This window comes from Sceloporus occidentalis, unplaced genomic scaffold (assembly GCF_023333645.1).
Source record: "Sceloporus occidentalis isolate IW3139 unplaced genomic scaffold, rSceOcc1.0.p SCAF_9, whole genome shotgun sequence".
Lineage (NCBI taxonomy): Eukaryota > Metazoa > Chordata > Lepidosauria > Squamata > Phrynosomatidae > Sceloporus > Sceloporus occidentalis.
In genome coordinates, this window is record NW_028316989.1 from 1,366,263 (window position 1) to 1,385,864 (window position 19,602).

The 19,602-nt window shown below is 43.1% G+C and overlaps 2 protein-coding genes across 4 annotated transcripts in view; one reads left to right on the forward strand and one right to left on the reverse strand.

The window, feature by feature from the left end:
* LOC149306673 (gastrokine-1-like) overlaps positions 1-19,602 on the reverse strand; it is a 33,219-nt gene that overhangs the window by 7,997 nt on the left and 5,620 nt on the right. For 2 of the 3 annotated variants that reach the window (XM_089537715.1, XM_089537716.1), the window contains exons 2-7: positions 17,410-17,511; positions 6,925-7,078; positions 3,333-3,386; positions 2,746-2,883; positions 2,524-2,628; positions 1,387-1,525 (exon numbers count right to left, since the gene is read on the reverse strand). In XM_089537715.1, coding sequence (XP_089393841.1) covers positions 1,387-1,525; positions 2,524-2,628; positions 2,746-2,874 — 373 coding nt within the window. In that variant the 5' untranslated portion in view covers positions 2,875-2,883; positions 3,333-3,386; positions 6,925-7,078; positions 17,410-17,511. Of the gene's footprint in view, positions 1-218; positions 580-1,386; positions 1,526-2,523; positions 2,629-2,745; positions 2,884-3,332; positions 3,387-6,924; positions 7,079-17,409; positions 17,512-19,602 lie in introns of all 3 variants that reach the window. The other variant, XR_016282293.1, reaches the window with a different exon arrangement.
* On the forward strand, positions 11,099-15,281 carry LOC149306675 (bone morphogenetic protein 10-like). The gene is made up of 2 exons (XM_089538178.1): positions 11,099-11,384; positions 14,326-15,281. Exons 1-2 carry the CDS (start codon positions 11,099-11,101, stop codon positions 15,279-15,281), a joined length of 1,242 nt encoding a protein of 413 aa, XP_089394304.1.

Below are 19,602 nucleotides of genomic sequence, written 5' to 3' on the forward strand. Positions count from 1 at the left end.
GATTGAGGTCTCGGAGAGGTCCACCAACCAGGTTCCCTGCAGGATTTTAGAAGTTATAAGGTGTTTGTGTACATGTGAATGTGTGTGTGTGTGTGTGTGTGTGTGTGTGTGTGTGTGTGTGTGTGTATAAGCACTGGAGTGAAGCCTGGAATAGAAAAATGTCAGAAGCAAATAAAAGAAGCAGAAACTCAAGTTTCTCTAGGTTGGAGAATACTCACAGCTGGATGTTTTATGAAGTTTGGCACTGCATTGTTAAATCTTACTTCAACCTCCAAGATGAATAAAGAGCCATTCGCTTTTGTAAAGGGGTTTCTTTTTTATTAGCATTGCTTAGCCACCGGAGTTTTAACAAAGAAATGGGACTGTAGATGGTAAAATAGGTGCCTGGGGATTTGGCTTTGAAAGGGCCATTGTGGTGCAAATAGAGGAGGAGGAGAGAACCAGGAATGGTCTCTGGAAGGTGCCAAGTAGACAGGATGACTTCTTAGCAACTCCGAGTGTTGCCACAAAGATAGATGCCAAATAGGTGTAGGATCCCCACATTCACACAGCCTTGGCTCAGAAGATGGAGGCTTGCCCCTGTGAAGGGAGGGAGTGGAATCAGCAAACCTGCAAGAACCCTTCCAAATCAGGCCTATTATTTATTTATTTATTTATTTATTTATTTATTTACTTACTTACTTACTTACTCTCGGAGGTTAGGGATTTGCATGGACTTCCCCCACCAGCAAACTTTGAAAGCCACCTCTCATTCCCATTTTCCAAAATGCACCTGGGGTGCATACCCTTCACCTTTTCCAATTTGGCAAGGACAGTCCCCAATTAACTCTCTGCTGTACCACTTTTCCAATGCTTTTAAAATGTCCCGTTTCTTTCTCCACCTCCTCTCACTTCCTCCTTTGTCCTCAGTTTATTCCAGCTGCTGCAAATGGAGTTTAAATTGCAAAAGCAATTTGCATTTAGAGCGAAGGGGGAAGAATCTTGCACTTCCTAGGAGAGTCAGGCAAAAGCAAATGGCTGCAGCCTCTCCCGGCTTCTGTGTTCTTCCTTTTTAATATTTTTTCCCTGCTTGACCACAATCTGATGTTTATCCACATGTATCCTGGTTTAAACCTGGGGAATATATTTCTACAGGGTAGCTGCACCCCAGGAGTGGTATTTGGCAGGTTTAGTCTACTTGGAGAGGTAACGTTTGCCTGGGAAAACTGGGGTGTGTGTGTGTGTGGTGTATGAGAAGGCCCCACTCCACCCTCATTATATATATATATATATATATATATATATATATATATATATATACACACACACACACACACACACACACACACACACACACACACATATATTTCTGCCCAAAAAAGAAGAACAATTTACTCCCCCACCAACCTTGTTCCTGGGATGCATAGTAGGTGGGAACCGTCCCACAGAGCTGCTGAATGGCGCTTCCAAATTCAGCCACGTCTTGGATGTGGGTCTTGCCAACCAAGAATATTGAGTCGTAGGTCGGAGGGGTCCCTTTTCCCAGCTGCATCAGGATCAAAATGAGAGAGATTGTGGGCAGCAGGGAGGGACAGAAAGAGAGAAGGAGAAAAAGGAAGAGAAAATATTGACTGGAAGCCATGGGGCTGAAAAGACCCAGCACAAGAAAGCTGTTGGACTAGGACTCCAGGAGACCAGGGTTCAAATCCCCATTCGACCAGGGAATCCCATTGGCTTAGCTTGGACGATTCACACTCTTTTGAGGAAGGCGATGGCAAATCTTCTTGGAAGAAATCTGGCCAAGAAACCCAGTTATAGAGTTGCCTTAAGGTCATTTTAAATTGGAAACTATTGGGAGACACATAGCAGCAACAACTAAGACAACATGGGGATGAATAATCCTATTTTTTGGTGGGGTTTTCAGGTTATTCTAGAACATGGCCACATAGCCCAAAAACCCCATAAAAAAATATGAATGCCGGCCATTAAAGCCTTCGACTCCACAATAATCCTATTGTTTGCCCCAGCTAGAATGGACCCACTGAATCAGTAGGACATACCTATGGATTGGCTCACCATTCAACAATGGATTTGATGGGTCTCCTCTTGCTAGATCTATTGTAAACCATAGGATCGAGGCCATGGTGCTGAAGGTCAAGTATGATGAAACATGTGTTCAATGCTAGCATTTCTGCCTTCACTCTCTCAGTGTGAAATGTCCAAAGCATGCAAAAGGTACCTTGGGGTACTCTTGTTTCCCAAATCCCCCACCGGTCCTACCTGCATTGTCATTTGTAATTGTCAAAAAGCTAACATTTATATCATGAAAGTCAGAAGCCATGGGCTCTTCAGCCCAATTCTGCCTCCTTGGCTGCACACCTGGAATCACCTGTGGACCTCACCTGTATTGATGGCTTGCTTGTTAGAGCGGTTGTACGGCAGGGTTGGGAGATGTGTGGGATGCAGAAACTGTGGCTGTTGCCTGATTCATGAACAGATATTAAAGCAATGGGGGGTTGCCTTCCAAAGTTGCAAGCCCCTTACCTTCTCTTTAAAACTGTGGAGAACCTCCAGACTTGGAAATACCTCTAAATCCATGGTGGCTACCACACAAACTCTGCTTCGAAGCAGCCTTGTAGCAAAAAGGCCCTAGGAAACACAACAAAGTCAGCCTTCATCCCTCTGGCTCTGTACGGTTTCCTCTCCAATCTGTGAGCATTGGAGCATTATGCATTCTTAGATTTTGCCTATCGGTTTTACAGTTACCTTCTGGTAATCCCAGATTGCATCCCATCCGTTCCATTCACCGTAGTTGTGGATATTGGCGATTCGATGTTCTTGGTTGATATGCACACTCTGGTAGGTCTTGCTATCAAGAGTTCCTTGGTTGTCCATACTGGAAACCTAACAAGAACAAAGTAACAACACAACTAAATCCACAATAGATTGAATCCTACCAGTTAGGACCAACTGAAGTCCACTCAGCGACGGGTTAACACAGATAAACTCCATTGATTCGGTGATTGTAATCTAATTGGGACTAGCAATGGGATGCAGGCCAATAAAATGCAATATTAAACAGATATTTGTGCCAAAACAACTAAATTACAAAGAATTTTAAAATCACACCAGTGAGGAAATGTACAATAATTTCTGTTTACCTGGGAATGAATTAACTGCACATCTTCTTTCTGTCCCTAATTGATTCCCACCTGCTCTCCAATTCCTTCATCTCCACACCAAGAAAACTAGCTCCACCATCTAAATCTTGGGGTGTCAATTTTTCAACTTTTATAAATCAGAAGGAAGAATAGCCTTTCCCATCATCCCAACTTTGCCAAATGGTGACTTACCTTGCTGGCTGAAGGGCAGCCTAGAAAGGCTTCCAGAAACAGAGCCAAAGTGACCTGAAGGAGAAATCAATTGAGTCCATTAGTCAAAGGACATCTCAGAGACACAAATAAAATACAACAACCAGGAACTTTTTGATGTCTTATGCATGTATAAATTCCTCTATGGAAGCTGTTGGCTTGTGCATAAGATCCACATGGGTTCAAGGTTGTGGAAATTGGTTTGTACATGCAGAACCCTTGTGCATATGCAGAACATGCTCACGATGAGATGTGCATGAGATGCACACTGGGTTGTCCATTTGGTTTACACCCAGCACACATTCAGTTGCACAATGTTACCATTCAACATAAGGGTTGCATAACATAACCATTGAATGCAGATTTTACTCTACACAGTCCTGAGGTAGGATGCTGGCCAATATCTGCCTCTGATTCCTGATTGTGTAGAATAGGGGTGGGAATCATTCCTCTTTCCATTGGACTGCAAGGACCATTGGTCCTAACAGTCACAGTGAGGAATGCTGGAAGTTGCAGTCCAACAACATCTGGAGAGTCACATGATTCCCATGGTGGCAAAACAAAAGTACAGAGGATAAGAAGATGAGCATGCCCTTAGTTTCCCAGGTATGCGTATGGGCAACGTCTGCCCAAACATGTAACATGTGCCAAGCTGTGGGTTTTTTCCCCTAAGAAAAAAGAGTTTGGCATAAATCCAGAACTCATGGCCATTCATATAGCTAACACTAGTATGTGTCCCTACACACACACAAACACACATTTACCCTTCTTGCTCCATGCTTTGAGAGTAAAAATTATTTACTGCAGGCTTAAACATATCCATGCTCACAACAGAACCGCATTAGCAGATACCACTCAGAAAGAACATTATAGTTCATAAAAATATAGTTTTTTGTTGAATCTAGAACTAGTACTTACAAAGATCTTCATTATTTCCACTTGATGATGTTCCCCCCAAAATTCAGAAGAGAGAAATCTCTGACTTTATGTATAAATATATATAGGGTTGCCTATCAGCAGTTCCAAGGTCCAGAAAGATAGGCAAGATTTGCAGCACTTAAACTGCGCCAGGCGGGCATTTATCCCGGCAAAAAGTTCTTGGCAAATATTTAATGTTTTGTTTTAGACTCACTTTTAATCCAATCCTAAATAGAGCTATTCTCAAGTAAATTTCGTGGAGTAGAATGAAATGCACTATTGTGCACCAATAAAGTGGTTTAGTTGTGTTAATCAACCAATTGATTGGTTGTGGGCCTTAATCAAATGAAGTCACATTTACACCGGAATAGTTTTGGGGTTCATCAACACCATAGAAATAATGCAGTTTGATACCACTGTGGTGTGGCTCCATATTATGGTATCCTGGGATTTGTAGTTTTACACGGTATTTGGCCTTCTCTGCCAAAGTGTGCAAAACTACAAATCCCAAGATTTCATAATATGAAGCCATGGCAACTAAAGTGGTGTCACACCGCATTAATTCTGCAGCATGGCAGCACTGGTCATCAGTGCCACTAAGTACAGGAAAGTCTTTACAGACTTTATTTAAACGGGCAATTTAAGAAAACAACAACCCAGTTTGCAATCCCAGGAAACAAGGTATGAATCGCAGTTTCCGTAGCCATTGTTCCAGCATTTCTGTGGCTCATTGTTACAAGCCATTTATCTCTCTGGCCCTTCCCTTTAGCCTAACAAGAGAACACAGCGGGGATTATGTGTTTTAGAGATAATTTCTAGGCAGGAACAATCGGCTATCGTATCGGTACGATTGCTGGATATTTCAACAGGTGTGCCACAATCTGAACAAGGTGGAAGAACCCAGAAGAATCCTTAGCCATGGAACGGGGGATTGCAATCCCACCTGGGCGACGAGTAAAATTAAGTGGCAACTGTTTTGCCAGCCTCGGTGCCCTTGTTGTTGTTGATGTGTGCCTTCAAGTCATGTCTGATTTATGGGGACCCTAAGGCGAACCTATCAGCAAAATTTGTTCAGAGGAGATTTGCCATTGCCTTCCAACGAGGCTGAAAGAATGTGACTTGCCCAAAGTCACCCAGTTGGTTCCATGGCCAAACTGGGAATCGAACTCCGGTCACCAGTCATAGTTCAACACTCAAACCACTAAGCCAACCTTAATCCATCCTGCCTTGGACCAAACCAAGCTGTTGATAATGCCTTGGGTAGCTTTCCACTGCGGAGCGACTGCTGGTTCCCAGGTGAGATCAACCAACAGGTACTGCCTTGAAAACTAACACAGAAAATAGCCAGAAAGTTCAATATTTGAAGTGTGTTCTTTTCCCATCACAGCTGGGAAAGGGAGGGAACACACCATGAAGCTAGAAACACTAAAGGGAGTTTCTCCATGCACATTATTTTCCCTTAATGTGAGACAAAGGAAATCAGAATTCATATACAGTGGGACCTTGGTGGGGTTTGATTCCAGGAGCCTTTGTGGAAAACCAAATCCATGGGTGCTCAAGACCCATTAAATACAATGGTTTACCAAAATGGTGTCCCTCATATAAAGTGGCAAAATCAAGGATTGCTTTTAGGAGTGTGTGTGTGTGTGTGTGTGTGTGTGTGTGTGAATATTTTCAAGCCATGCACAGTTGAATCCATGGATGTGGAGGGGTTCCTGACAGTTGGACAGGAAAAATATGGGAATGTTTTTTGAATTATAGCAACAACTGAGACTGAGAAAGAAAGCTCTTAAGGCTTTCCAGGAGCATTTAGGACTTTATCACACCAGCCTGTTGTCCCACCACAATCATGCTAGTTTAAGAATGGAAGCATGGTGTTTAGGCATCCTTTCTTATCACACTTTTCTCCATAGTGTTTTGGTGATCCATGGTTGTCTGATCCATCTTCCTTACTGCCAAATGCTACCTTCTGGGAACAAGTGATCATGGCTGCATCACCCAAAACCCAGCTGTTGTGTGAATATGCACACAGCATCCAATTTCAGGAAGGTGTTGACCATCACAACTGTTGAGAGTTGGATGGGGAGAGAGGAGCAGAATCACAACCGTTCACACCATGTGAGGGAGGGACTGGGGATATGTCATGTATATTTTAATGTTGTAAGCCGCCTCGGTTGCGTTGTTCAGAGGGGCGGGGGATAATAATAATAATAATAATAATAATAATAATAATAATAATAATAATATGTCTTTGCTTGAGAAGCAGATCTGCAACAGCAGGAACCTATTTCACAAAGGAAGTCATGGAATAACCGATTGAGAGCCTAATGATGGGTTTTCCCCACAATGAAAAGGGGCAGATGGAAAAGGATGGAATGCAAGGCAGAGGCACAACGGACACAACATTGTGTGATAAATACCTTCCAAAGACGCTTTTATCATGCTAAAATCCCACTTTTATAGCCTTGTATGCAAAAGTCTTTAGAACCATAGCATCCTAGAGCTGGAAGGGGAGCTGGAAGAGCTGCAACTTCAGCCAGAGCATCCCCAGAAAGTAAGATTTGGAAAGAAACTTTTGCTGCTGCTTTCTGATAACATTTCAAAAGAATTAGTATTGGGGAGCCCCTCTCTGCCCTTCGTCCTGACGGATACTCACATTTCTATGTTCCTTTTAAAGAGGTGAAGCTCAGGCCCAGGACTTTGTGACTTCAGCATCTGGAGAGACCTCCAAAGTTTTGACAAAACTCTTCTTTGGAATGACAACACACTTCTATGGATGCTTCAGTCAAGTCTAAAGTTCTGGCTAGGCACTGTGGGAAGAGGAGAAATGTTGTCACCGCTCTTTCACAATCACAACTGAGTGTATCCCACTAGGGGGCAATAGAGGTATAAAGACAAATATTTATTGTTGATGTGTCCCTCCAATTCATTTTTGATTTATGGCAACACTAAGGTGAACATATCACACCATTTTCTTTGCAAGTTTCTTCACAGCGGGTTTGCCATTGTCATCCTCTACGGTTGAGAGAGTATGACTCGTGCAAGGTTACCCAGTGGGTTTTCATGTGCAAGCATGAAATTTATGTAGAGGTGCTAAAAAAGCCTGTTAGGGGATTGCAAAGATGCATATTGGGAAACCAGCAAGAATACCCAATGCACATCTGGGCTGATGTACACGATGTGTGTTTGTATTGGTGCACTTCAATAAATTACACACAGAGGGAGAAAAAAATGGAGAATAGGGTGATGAAATGGCCATAAAACATAAGCAGAACAGCCAACGGTTGTTCTATGCAAAGCTCTCATATTTGCAAAGACAAGTACACAACATTCACAATAACTGATAAGAAGACGCTCTTCCTATTTTAACATTTGCAGCAGGACAAAAATAAAAGCCGCTTACTAAACAACCCCAATCAGACAGGAAATACCAATGCTTGGAACGTTGCTTTTTTAACGTAATTTCTTACGCAATTCATTGCAAAGGCAGAATGGGGGGGGGGGGAAAGAATAATGATTGGTGTTGGGAAATATGGACACAGTTTGTTGCCTTTAAAAAAAAACCCAAATTTTTAGAGGTATGATCCTGCATAGTGCATGAAAGTGCAACCACTATATATATGCAACTCTGTGCTCTCCATTGCTAACATCATCTCACCCTGGAAGCACCTGCACCTTGCCAATGATAGGAAAAACCCATCAATAATGTCAACCCCCTCTGAACCAACCTTGCCAAGAAAACCCCATGATAGGTTAGCCTTAAGGTCGCCATATGTGGGAAACAACTTGAAGGCACACACCAACAACACTAACAACATGGTAGGGTATATACACACTTCCTTTCATTAATGCGATCATGGCAGGAATGGAGGGATGGGTGAAGAAGTCTTAAGCTTTTTGTGGGTTTTTCAGGCTCTGTGGCCATGTTCTATTCCTGACGTTTCACCAGCGTTTGTGGCTGGTATCTTCTGGTGGAACATCAAAAACAAACTCTTCTAGAACATGGCTACATAGCCTGAAAAACCCACAAAAAACTATGGATGCATGCCATGGAAGTCTTCGACTTCACAAAGTCCTAAGTGCTAGGATTCAGACCAGAAATACATTTCTCTGCCTGAATAATGCGCCACAGGGAAACACACAGGTATCCTGTCCTTCAGTGGCAACCCTGCAGACTCTCATGTTTGCCCTGGGAATCTTTTGAGGTGTCTGACACCAGCGCATTAGCGTGATGTCCCCAGGGGCATTACTTTGAGAGTGAGTCCAGGGCTCTCTGCCACCCCCAGGAGATAAGTCCAGGCCTTTCGCACCAGAGGCCTGCGGCTGGGCAGGGAGAAAGGTTGTTCCATGTACTCAACAAGATAAGCTGCCGTCAGCACCTCAAAACACACTTGCGCCTGCCAAGCAGGCTTCAGAAAAAGAAGATGGAGTGAGCAAGGAAGGATAAGTCCCCAGTGCATGCCTCCATCCAATGTGCTGATGACGATCTGCAACATGCAGGGTTAAGACTGTGCCCATTGAGGCATGAAAAAGGAGTAATTCTCATGGGTGCACTCACTTGTTCTTTGGTTAACTCCATTATGGATTTCACCAAAGAGCAGCACCCATGTAAGGCTGCATCCACACTGCAGAAACAATCCAGTTTCGCACCACTTTAACTTTAACTGCATTTAAAGCATCCCGCAAATAAAGCGAAAATTGTGAGTAATTGTGCGAATGATTATTGCACGCAATTGTGTAAATAAAGCAATATCAGAAGTGCATTGTCGCTGAAATCCTGAAAGTAAAAAGATGTGCATTAATGCTTCTTTGTAACCACTTTAATGGCGGGATTTGTGCGATGTTGTGTGAAATCATTTTGCACAATTATGTGTTTTTCCCCCAAGATATTAATGGGATAAACTCCTGCTCTCCTTCTTGTGATAAAGACCACAGAGCCATGTTTTTCTAGCTGATTTCTATTTGAACGACTAAGTTTTTTGTTGCATGAGCGGACAGTTCTCCACCACATAAAGGCTGCCATTAACCACCAGATCAGTTTGTTTCGAAGCCAAGCCAAAAAGCCAACCCTTCCAAGCAAGGCACACCCGACAAGCGGCTGAGAAGGAAGAAATGAAAGGGCACCGCCTTGCAAGGAGCACATTCAGAAAATTGCTTCTGGGACTTTTGCCTCTTGAGAGTTCACAGAGTTTTCTGCTGGAATTCTCATTAAGGATAAGAATGTCGGTCTTGAAATAGCTCCGCAGGCGAGAGGAATCAAGAAGGAGAAGTCAGAAATTTGCGAAAAGGATTTGGGGCCATCGCCTTGCTTCTGTCAATGTCATGGGAGACACTCTTTTCTCCTTATCTGACACCCAAAGGAATACCAAACTTGCAATGGAAGAAGGGGCTGACAAGGGAGAGAATTCCAAAAATGTCCAATGAGAACTGCCCTCCCCTTCGCTGGGCGCAAGAGTCGCCTTGTTCGGTTGCTCCAGAGATCTTGAATTAATGGCAAAGAGCGTAAGCGCACACCGCCACCAGCTTCACACTAGTTTCATGGGATGCACTAAGCCAGGCGATGCACATGAGCAAAGGTCTCAATGCCTCCACTTAGGTGCAAATATGTATTCATTGTTTACTTATTCCAAGCATTTTGTGCTCTGTTCTTCAGCCACAAAGACTCTCAAAGAAGAGCACAAATTGCAAATTTGATCGTTTGGTCCATTTTGAATCCTCTTGTGGGCAAAAGGCGGGCTATAAACCCTCAAAAAACTCCTCAATTTCTGCTTCTGAATGTGTTTTCTTAAACAGTGTGATTTGTACAGAAGGGATGTAACACTTCATGAACTTTGTTCCTGCATGCAGTGATGGAAATAGAGATTTTCTCTCAGCTGCAACAAAGTCCTTGAAAACAGTACAGTTTTCAGGGAATATTCAGTGTTCTGTACAAAGACAAACTTTTTTGTCATAATAAAACAGCATGCCATTTTCTGGGCATAAAACATGCTTCCTGCACGTAAAAAACATATCTTCTTCTCTGAAAACAACATGCCTGTGCAGAAAATGCTATTTCCAACACACATGTGGGTTTTCTAATGCAGAAAAGGCTGAAATGGCATAGATTCTCATTGCACATTGTGACAGGCAGTTTCCCAAAACCACTTTTCCCCCATCCATGGATAGACTATTTTCAAATGGCATTTCTGTCTTTATTCTTCAAGTCTTCCAAACCATCACTTCCCCAAGTTTGTCTCTATATGGCCTCCTCCACATTTGCTTGCTTGCTATGAGTATGGCCTGGACTAGCAGAAACATAATAGGACCAACCAAGGTCCACAGGTTTTGAGCAATCCACATGTTCAGTTCAAAATGGGAACAAATTGAACATGCATGGTTTTAAGAAATGGTCCTTTGAGCCAAAAAGAAGCAGAGGAAGGGAGAACAAGTTCTTCCGCAAAAGAAGAGAGAGAGAGAGAGAGAGAAAAAATGGCCCTGTGTCACAGCATCCCAATGGAGGAATGTTTACAAAATGCTCATTAAGAGAAAGGCGGACTGTGAGATAGCAACCGAAATCTGGTGAACAGCTTACACTAGAGGAGATAAGAGAGCGAAAGCGGCCATAGGAGACGCAGAAGCCATGGCCAATTACTGAGACCTAGATGAAGGGGGTGGGGAGGGACAAGAGAAGGGCGGGCGTCCGATCACAAGCTCCAAGCAAAGACTTTCCAAACTTGACAACTTGTCTGTGACACGCACCGTATATATCCTTCATGCGCGGGGATCAAGTAGTCACTTCAGACGACGCCAGAGCAAAACCTGGATGCTTGTGGCCATTTCAAAGGAAAGCCATGAGATCGACAGTCTTACCGATCTGGGCAGCTCTGTCTTTGCTGGTCCGCCTTGGAGGCTGCAGTCCCATCAGGGGTCTGGATGCGCAGGAAAATGTGGCATTCTTTGACGAACAGGACCCCATGCTCCAGAATTTGCTGAAGGCGCTCAACCTCTCCGACATCCCCCTCCAAGAGACGGCCAAGGTGGACCCTCCGGAATACATGTTGGAGCTCTACCACAGGTTTGCCATCGACAAGACCTCCATGCCCTCGGCCAACATTGTTAGGAGCTTCAAAAATGAAGGTAAGATGTGGAATCCTCTTGTCGAATGACTACATGAAGGCTGTGTTAGAGGAAAGCAAGATCGAAGAGACAATCTATTAGAAGAGTGACCCAGAAGCCATGCATTAAGTTGGCTCACTTGACATTTCAAGAACTATGCATCATATTGGCCCAGCTTGTTGGCTTCCACATGGTTAGTCGGAAACATTTGCTGGATTTTACAGGTAGAGTAGGTACCCTTAGTATCCGCCGGGGTTTGGTTCCCGGAGCCCCTGTGGATACCAAAATTTGTGGATGCACAAGTCCCATTAAATACAATGGCCTAGAAAAATGGTGTTCCTTATATACAATGGCAAAGTCAAGGTTTACTTGTTGGAATTTACATATTGTTTGAATATTTTCAAGCCGTGGGTGCTTGAATCCGTGGATAAGAAATCTGTGGATATGGAGGGCCCACTGTAATAGGGACACATTTGGTTATGAAATTATAACTCTGTGTGTGTGTGTCTGTGTCTTGGATACTTTGAAAATTGGGTAACTCTTTGGGCATCTCTGTGGACAAAAATCTATTATTTAAAACATCAGCAGCCATCTTCCTCATTCTTCAGACAGTAAACACAATGGGCATGATCCTTTTGGAAGCTGTTGTGCAAAACACAATTGTGGTGCCATGCCATTTCCACTGACTTCAGTGGATCTTCTGTTAGATTTTGTGCTGCAGAACTTCCAAATATGTTATGCTCATGGTTTATTTGTTGGAATTACTTCTTGTTGGTATATTTGTTGCTGTCAATTGTTACCAGCCTTTTGCATCACTACCATTTCTAGTTTATGAATATAGTTGGCATGTGTCTTAACTCAATGATTCCCAATCCAAAGGAGTCAATAGGTTGGCTAAACTGTAGGATCAGACAGTGTACTTTTTCCCTCCAGATTTCCATCTTTCAAACTTCCAATGTTCAATGAAAACATTTATTTCTACCAAGAAGACTATTACCTATCACCAAGGAGACAACTAAAATATGCCATATCTTTTTGATTTCTGTTGTGTGAAAACAAATCCAGTCTTCTTCACACTTTTAGCAGAACAGCTATACACACACACACAGAGAGAGAGCATTTATCTCTACAGTGATGTTTTCTGTGAGCAGCATAGGCACTGGTGGAGATTTTGTTATGATCTATACAGGATAAACTGCTTTTGCACTCCTGATACAAACTGATTTCGTTCTTGTCTGTGAGATAAGAGCATTATTCCACACAGATGAGTCTGGATAAATCAGTTAGGCGGACATGATGTGGGAGCTGCTATGAAGAATCTGTTCTTTACGCAAGAAGGGTGTGTCCTGCTTTAGCCACAACAACATGGTTCTGGCTTGGACCAAGAGTTTAGCGCACCATGCATGTCCCATAGAGTTTCGGTCCAAGACCTTGGATTTAAAGCTCATTTAGTAATCCATCACCCTGGATTTACCTTAGAAGGAAATGGTTTGTCTTTACTGACCTATGAATTGGACTAGTAAATGTTCCTATATTCATCCATCCATCCATCTACAGACACAAACTTTTATGTACCTGAGTTCCAAGTATATCTGGAGATAGATCTAAAATTCGAGTCCATTGTAGTTTCTAGGCCATGAAACCCTGACTGCAGCAGATCAACATATCTACCCCTCTGGAATATGAAATAAAAGCAGCATCTAATCCACTCCTGTATATTAAAGCCAGGACTTGCATCAGTAAATCCTAGTAGGTTTTGAATGACACTGTTCTCAAATTAGATCTGCCAAATGGTCATCGCCAGCAGCATACGCCTGTTTGATCCATGCCAAAGGCCAAGTCTACGCTGTACCTTGCTGTATTAGAGTCTTGCAACTTTTCTACCTTTCTGTTCTCTTTTCCTTTTCCCAAAATCATCATTTCACCAGTTTAGTGCCACATGTTGTTGTTGTCAACAGTCCTCAAGTCAACCTGAACTCATGGCAACCCTGTGAATGAGGCATCTCCAAGACCCCATATCCTCTATCCAGGTGTCTCTTATCAATATGAGCATCTGGTGTGCAGTTTTCCTCTCTTTCTGCTTCTCTCTGTTTTTCCCAGCATCATTGTCTTTTCCAGAGATTCATGCCTTCTCATGATGTAGCCAAAGTACAACAGCCTCAACTTGATCATCTTGGCTTCCAGGCAGATTACAGGCTTGATCTACTCTAGGACCCATTTGTTGGTCTTCTTGGCCTTCTATGGTATCCCCAGCACACTTCTCCAGCACCACATCTCCAATGAGTAGATTTTCTTTCTATCAGCTCTCACATCCGTACATGGCGATGGGGAATACAATGGCTTGGAGGAAACTAACTTTAGTATTCAGTGTTATGTCTTTGCAGTTTAGGATCTTGTCTAGTTCTTTCATAGTTGCCCTTCCCAATCCTAATGTGGCCGTCTCCGTTATGATCAATGCTTGATCCAAAGTATGGGAATTCTTGGATATTTCATAGAATTGTAGAATTATAGCTGGAAGGGGCCATATAGGCCATCTCATCTTGTTGTTGTGTGCCTTCAAATCATTTCTTTGATATGGCAACCATACGGCAAACACATCACAGGGTTTTCATGGCCAGATTTATTCAGAGGAGGGTCTGCATCACCATCTTAAATGAGAATTTCCTTTTTATGTTATTGTAACATCAAACTTCTTATTCATTTCCTTTGGCCATGGCTAAAACATATACCCCAAACAGTTCTGGTGTAAAAAATCAGCTTTGAGTTCAATATCAATTAGCCAAAGGCCTTTTAAAAAAGAAATATAGCACTCTCATTAAACTGCAACACTCAGTATACTTGAACGATAGTCAAACAGAACTTAATCTGGTTTAAATCTAAGACATGGAAGTGCCCTCTAAGCATAGATCTTCCTTACTTGGTGACCATATGAGGTAATATCTATTTATTCTTTAATTTTCAGAACGGCTATCGCAGCCCATTTACTTCAACGGCATACGGAGGTACCCTCTCCTTTTCAACGTGTCTATCCCTCACCATGAGAAGATCATCATGGCTGAGCTGAGGCTCTACACCTTGGTGGAGGAGGACCGGATGCTCTATGACAGCCTTGACAGGAAGGTCACCGTTTTTGAAGTGATGGAGAACGAACACAGAGGAGGAGGAGGAGGGGAAGAGGAGAGGAAAAGGAAAGTGCTGGCATCCAGACATATTTACAGCACGGACAACGAATGGAAAACATTTGAGGTCACGGAGGCCATCCGGAAGCACCATCACGCGCACTCCGCCACTCTTCGCCTGGAGGTGCAGATCGAGAACCGAGGAGGAGGAGGGGAACCCAACGGAAGAGGGAAAGTCGATATAGACATCAATGCGGAAACCAAGCATGAGCCTTTGCTAATTGTTTTCTCGGACGACCAAACCCACGCCAAGAAAGAAGGCAAGCACGAACTGAATGAGATGATTGAGCACGAGTGGATGCAAGACCTGGAGCACCTGGAGAACGCAGAGGACTATGACGCCAGCCCCAGGGAAGAGAACCTGCTCCAGATCAGGTCCAACATCATCTACGACTCGACGTCCCGGATCAGGAGGAATGCCAAGGGGAGCAGCTGCAAAAAGACTTCCCTCCACGTGGATTTCAAGGAGATTGGTTGGGACTCATGGATCATTGCTCCACAGGGGTACGATGCCTACCAGTGCAAGGGGGCATGCTCCTTCCCTTTGGATGACCACCTGGCCACCACCCATGCGCTGGCCCGGGCCCTGATCCACTTGAACAATCCCGAAAAGGCCACGCCGGCTTGCTGTGTGCCGACCAAGCTGGCTCCCATCTCTCTGCTGTACTTGGAAAAAGGGGTCGTCACCTTCAAGACAAAGTACGAAGACATGTCAGTAGCAGAATGCGGTTGCATATAGTAGTTGGTGGGGTCGCCGAGAGATTGCTGGTCTTTGGAGTACTTCGTTGCCCCGTCTGTAAATTTGTACAGTTTCCATTTGTACAGGTTCCATGAGCTTATTTAATGAAATGTGTACAGATAATATAGATGTGAGAAATATGCAGCAGCAGCATAGAGGAAGTGCGCTATGTTTCCATCCCCTTCGGCATTGGACCCTGGCCAGTCTGGGTCTTGGAGCAATTGCACAACCGAATATTAACAACTGGGCCCAGGGCTTATTGACAACTATACCCAATATCCCCATATACAGCAGGGTTATTCACTTCCTGAAAAAGAGACACATCTGCACTGCAGAAGTAATGCAGTTTGATACCGCTTTAACTGCCATGGCTCAATGCTATGAAATCCTAGGATTTGCAATTTGTTGTGGCACCTGAGCTCTCCAACAGAGAAGGCTAAATATCCCACTCAACTACAGATCCTAGCACTCCATATCAACGAGCCATGGCAATTAAAGCAGTGCCAATCTCCATTAATTCTACAATGTGGTTGTAGCTTAAGGAACAATTGGTTTCCAAAATGAATGGCGGAGGGCAGGTGCCATTGGTAGGAACACTGCGACCATGCCATGCATCTCTCATGGCAGGATTCCTGCACCTTCAATGGTCACATCAGAAGCAGAGCATTTTTTGAAAGTGTAGCTTATAATTTTGGGCTGGGAAAGAATGGATCAACCCAATCCTTTCTCCTATAGACTCTTGGTTAAAGCAACAAGGCTTTGCACTCTGCCTCCTCCTTTTCAAGATGACTGTAAGTTGTGCAACAGTGTTGTGTGCTACTGTATGGTCAATTTGGTGTGTCCCCCTGAAGAGTTAGTTGTCTTTTCCCCCCAAAGACAAGACATTAATCTAAAGAGTTTTGCTTTCTAATTGCTCACTTTGAAGGGATGCAATTCAAATCCTGGGGCCCATTTCATTTTGCAAGTGAGAACCACATTTTCTTGCACAAACTATCTACTCTGTGACTGTTGACAGAGTTAAGATCAACACAACAGCGGCTGGTCCCAATCTGGCTGCATCAATATCTTTGTTAGGATTCTGTTAAGGCCATGGGGAAGATAGTAACAGTGTGCTCAAAATCCCAATGGAATAATAACTCACCAAACAGAGAAAGACTATTTTTTCTCCTTTATGGTGGAGCTGTCAGTTCACAAGACCACCCTTTACCTTGCGCTCTCCACTTCAACAGTATACGACGGAGTCACATGTCATGTTTCCGCCACTCTTCTCCGACAAATCGTTGCGATAAGGAGGTGTCGGAGTCGAGAAACAATAGACCCGATGCTTTATTTATACTAAGCTGGAGATTTGTCAGATTCTTTGGAAAGTGTAATTGACACCGGCTCCGCTCCTGCTCTGGCTGCAACCGACTGTACTGTCCCCTGCCTCCATTTTACGCTTTTAAGGCAAGGCAATCTTCACTGCAAGAGATAAAGGACCTCTTTCTTTCGGAGGAGAAGGGACTAGATGCCTTCTTTTTTTGCAGGGAATCAACACCAAAGGCATTGTCAAGGGCTATCTCCAACCAACTTCGCCTTCAACCCTGCACTTACTATTTATTGATCTATTTATTGACTGTTGGCCTTGTAAGATAATGTAGAATACAAAACGGTTTTATTTTTGTGCTTCTCAGCAGAACGCATTAGGATATTCTTGTGTACTGAACCATATTGTGGATTGTATTGGGTACTTTCTTGGTTGTTCTCCTTGTATATATTTATCAACATGTTCTTTTTTTAAAAAAAATTAAGTGTAATATAAAATATAGTGACAGTCAATAGAGAGGCTTGTGTGCGTGTGTCTGTTTTGACTAGAGCCTTGAACTCATTGAAGAGAAATGAAATCTATGCACGCTTCCCTGGTTGATTTAATTGAAATCAAATTTATTTGAGTGGCTTCTCTGAAGGACTCTGCTTTAGTTATTTGAATCGCAGTTTAAATCACAAGTGAGGAAGGTTCTGTTTAAACATTATTTTTTGAGTAGAGGTACATTTAATATAACCTTAATATTCATTCAAGGGTGCAGGTTTCATTAGAAGGAAGATATTCAGTGATCAATTACTCTGAAATTTTTATGGAATCACTTACATTTATATTCCAGACTCCTACTTCTTGTTCAGATCTGCCTCTTCGCCACAAATCCTCTATTGGTTGACCTTCTCTGTCATTGCACTGGGAAAGATGGAAGGCCTGCAGATAGAGAGAGAGAAGAAAACAGTTAGATAGAAAGACAGACAAGTATGCATTTCTTACACACCACCAACAAAATAGGATCGGTCAGGATTATCTGCCATCTCCATATATTGCTGTTAACATATTTATAGGCCATAATTAGAAGTTCGTAGAATCACAGAAACATAGAATCATAGAAGAGACCACCAAGACCATCCAGTCCAACCCAATTCTGCCATGCAAGAATACACAAAGCACTCACTGTGACAAATGGCCATCCATTCTCTGTTTAAACACCTCTGAAGAAGGAGACTCCATCACACTCCAAGGCAGCATCTTCCGCTATCAAATAGCTCTTACCATCAAGAGGTTCTTCCTAATGTTTAGATGGAATCTCTTTTCCAGTAGTTTACATGTATTGCCCCAGGTCCTAGACCACAAATAAAACTCACAATATAATACATTTTATTAGGTTGTACATAGCCATGGGACTCTCTGTGGATTATAGGTGGATATTCTGATATCCCGCAACACATCTATCAATGGCAACTGACTGACATTAAGAAAGAACTAGCATGCTGAATATTTCACTAGTCTTCCTTACATTGTAAGAATATTATTTGCAACTGAAACACTCTTTCATTGGGGAAAGTGCTCGAAGCGTGTGCTTGTACCTGATCTATGAATCTATTCTGTACAGTCATCAAAGAAGCACTCCATAATAAGTGTCTGGAGATGCTCTCATGGTGTGTCAAGGAATAGCTGGCCAGGTACAATGAATTTATCACACCAACCTACAGTCCCACCACAATCGCGCTAGTTTAAGATCGGAAGCATACCAGTTTGGCATCATTTCTTATCACACTTTCCTCCATGATAGTGCTTTGGCAATGCATGGCTGCATGATCTGTTTTCTGCACTGCCTTGGGAAGCCAAGGTTGAGAGTCCATTGACAGGTTCATCTGCCAATGAAAAGGTGCACTAAAGTAACAAATGGATGGCAAGGCAGCAACCCTGGGACTTTACAGGACACAACGTCCTGTAATAAGTACCAGCCAAAGACACTTGTATCTTGCTAACATTCCACTTTTGTAGCCAGCGATAAAGTCCCAGGTGTGTTGGTTTGAATGATTTATGCAACTGACAAATACCCCAAGAGCGGTTTACAAATATTAAATTGTCGCAAATAAGGATGGATCGGCCAATTCAATACTGAGATCATAAAAAGAATTATGGTACAGCAGACCAAAGGACTATCTAGATCAAGATTGGAACGTATATTTTAATGTTATAAGCTGCCTTAATTGCAATGCGCAAAGAAGCGGGGTAATAATAATAATAAATAAATAACATTCTGCTCAATCATCTGAGAAACCCAACAGCAGAACATGAATGCAATTGCATGGTCCATTTTGCATTCCTCCCAAAAATGTTATGCAGAGGACACTGGAAGCCGCACTGAATAACATTTTGGGAGAAAGGCAGGATATAAATCCCATAAATAAATAAAAAAAACATTGCCTCGGATACTGGAAAATCCATGGATGCGGAATCCGTGACTATGGAGGACTGACTATATTATTCTCGGGTTTTTTCTTTTCTTTTAAGCTTTGCTCTCAGCCAGTCTGGGTCCCATGTTGAGAAAGAGGCCAGATATCATTTCAACCACTCAACCAATCCGTCCGTTTGCCCAGGATTAATTATAGGGCAAAAAGGTTGGGGAGAAGAGGTGCTGTTTTGATTTGGCTACCCCCAGATCTTCGATATCTTCTTTCCATTGCCGTTTCCAGCCCAAATGTCAGTGCCCTCTGTGCAGATGAGGTTAAGCAGGGCTGGGAAGGCAAGGAGGGTGTTGAAAGGCTCTCCGGGGAGCAAAACGGGGAGGTTTAAGTGTGGGGTCATCTCCCTTAATCCCTTAAGCACAGTAGCCCATTTGCAACCAACCACCGAACATTCCCAGCATCCATCGCTCCCAGGTTGATGTTGTCCTTTGCTGTGGCAACTCCTTATCTTGGCAGAGATTAGAGCATTTTCAAATCAGGACTTGCAAGGATTTATTGTGGGATCCATTTCCTGAGCTGTCACCACCAGCAGTGGCTAGAGCCAAGG

Excerpts from the sequence above, each read along its gene's own strand:
- LOC149306675 (XM_089538178.1), top strand. The coding sequence starts at position 11,099 with ATGAGATCGACAGTCTTACCGATCTGGGCAGCTCTGTCTTTGCTGGTC. Across the intron at positions 11,385-14,325 it reads TAGGAGCTTCAAAAATGAAG|AACGGCTATCGCAGCCCATT; the intron begins GTAAGATGTGGA and ends TTTAATTTTCAG.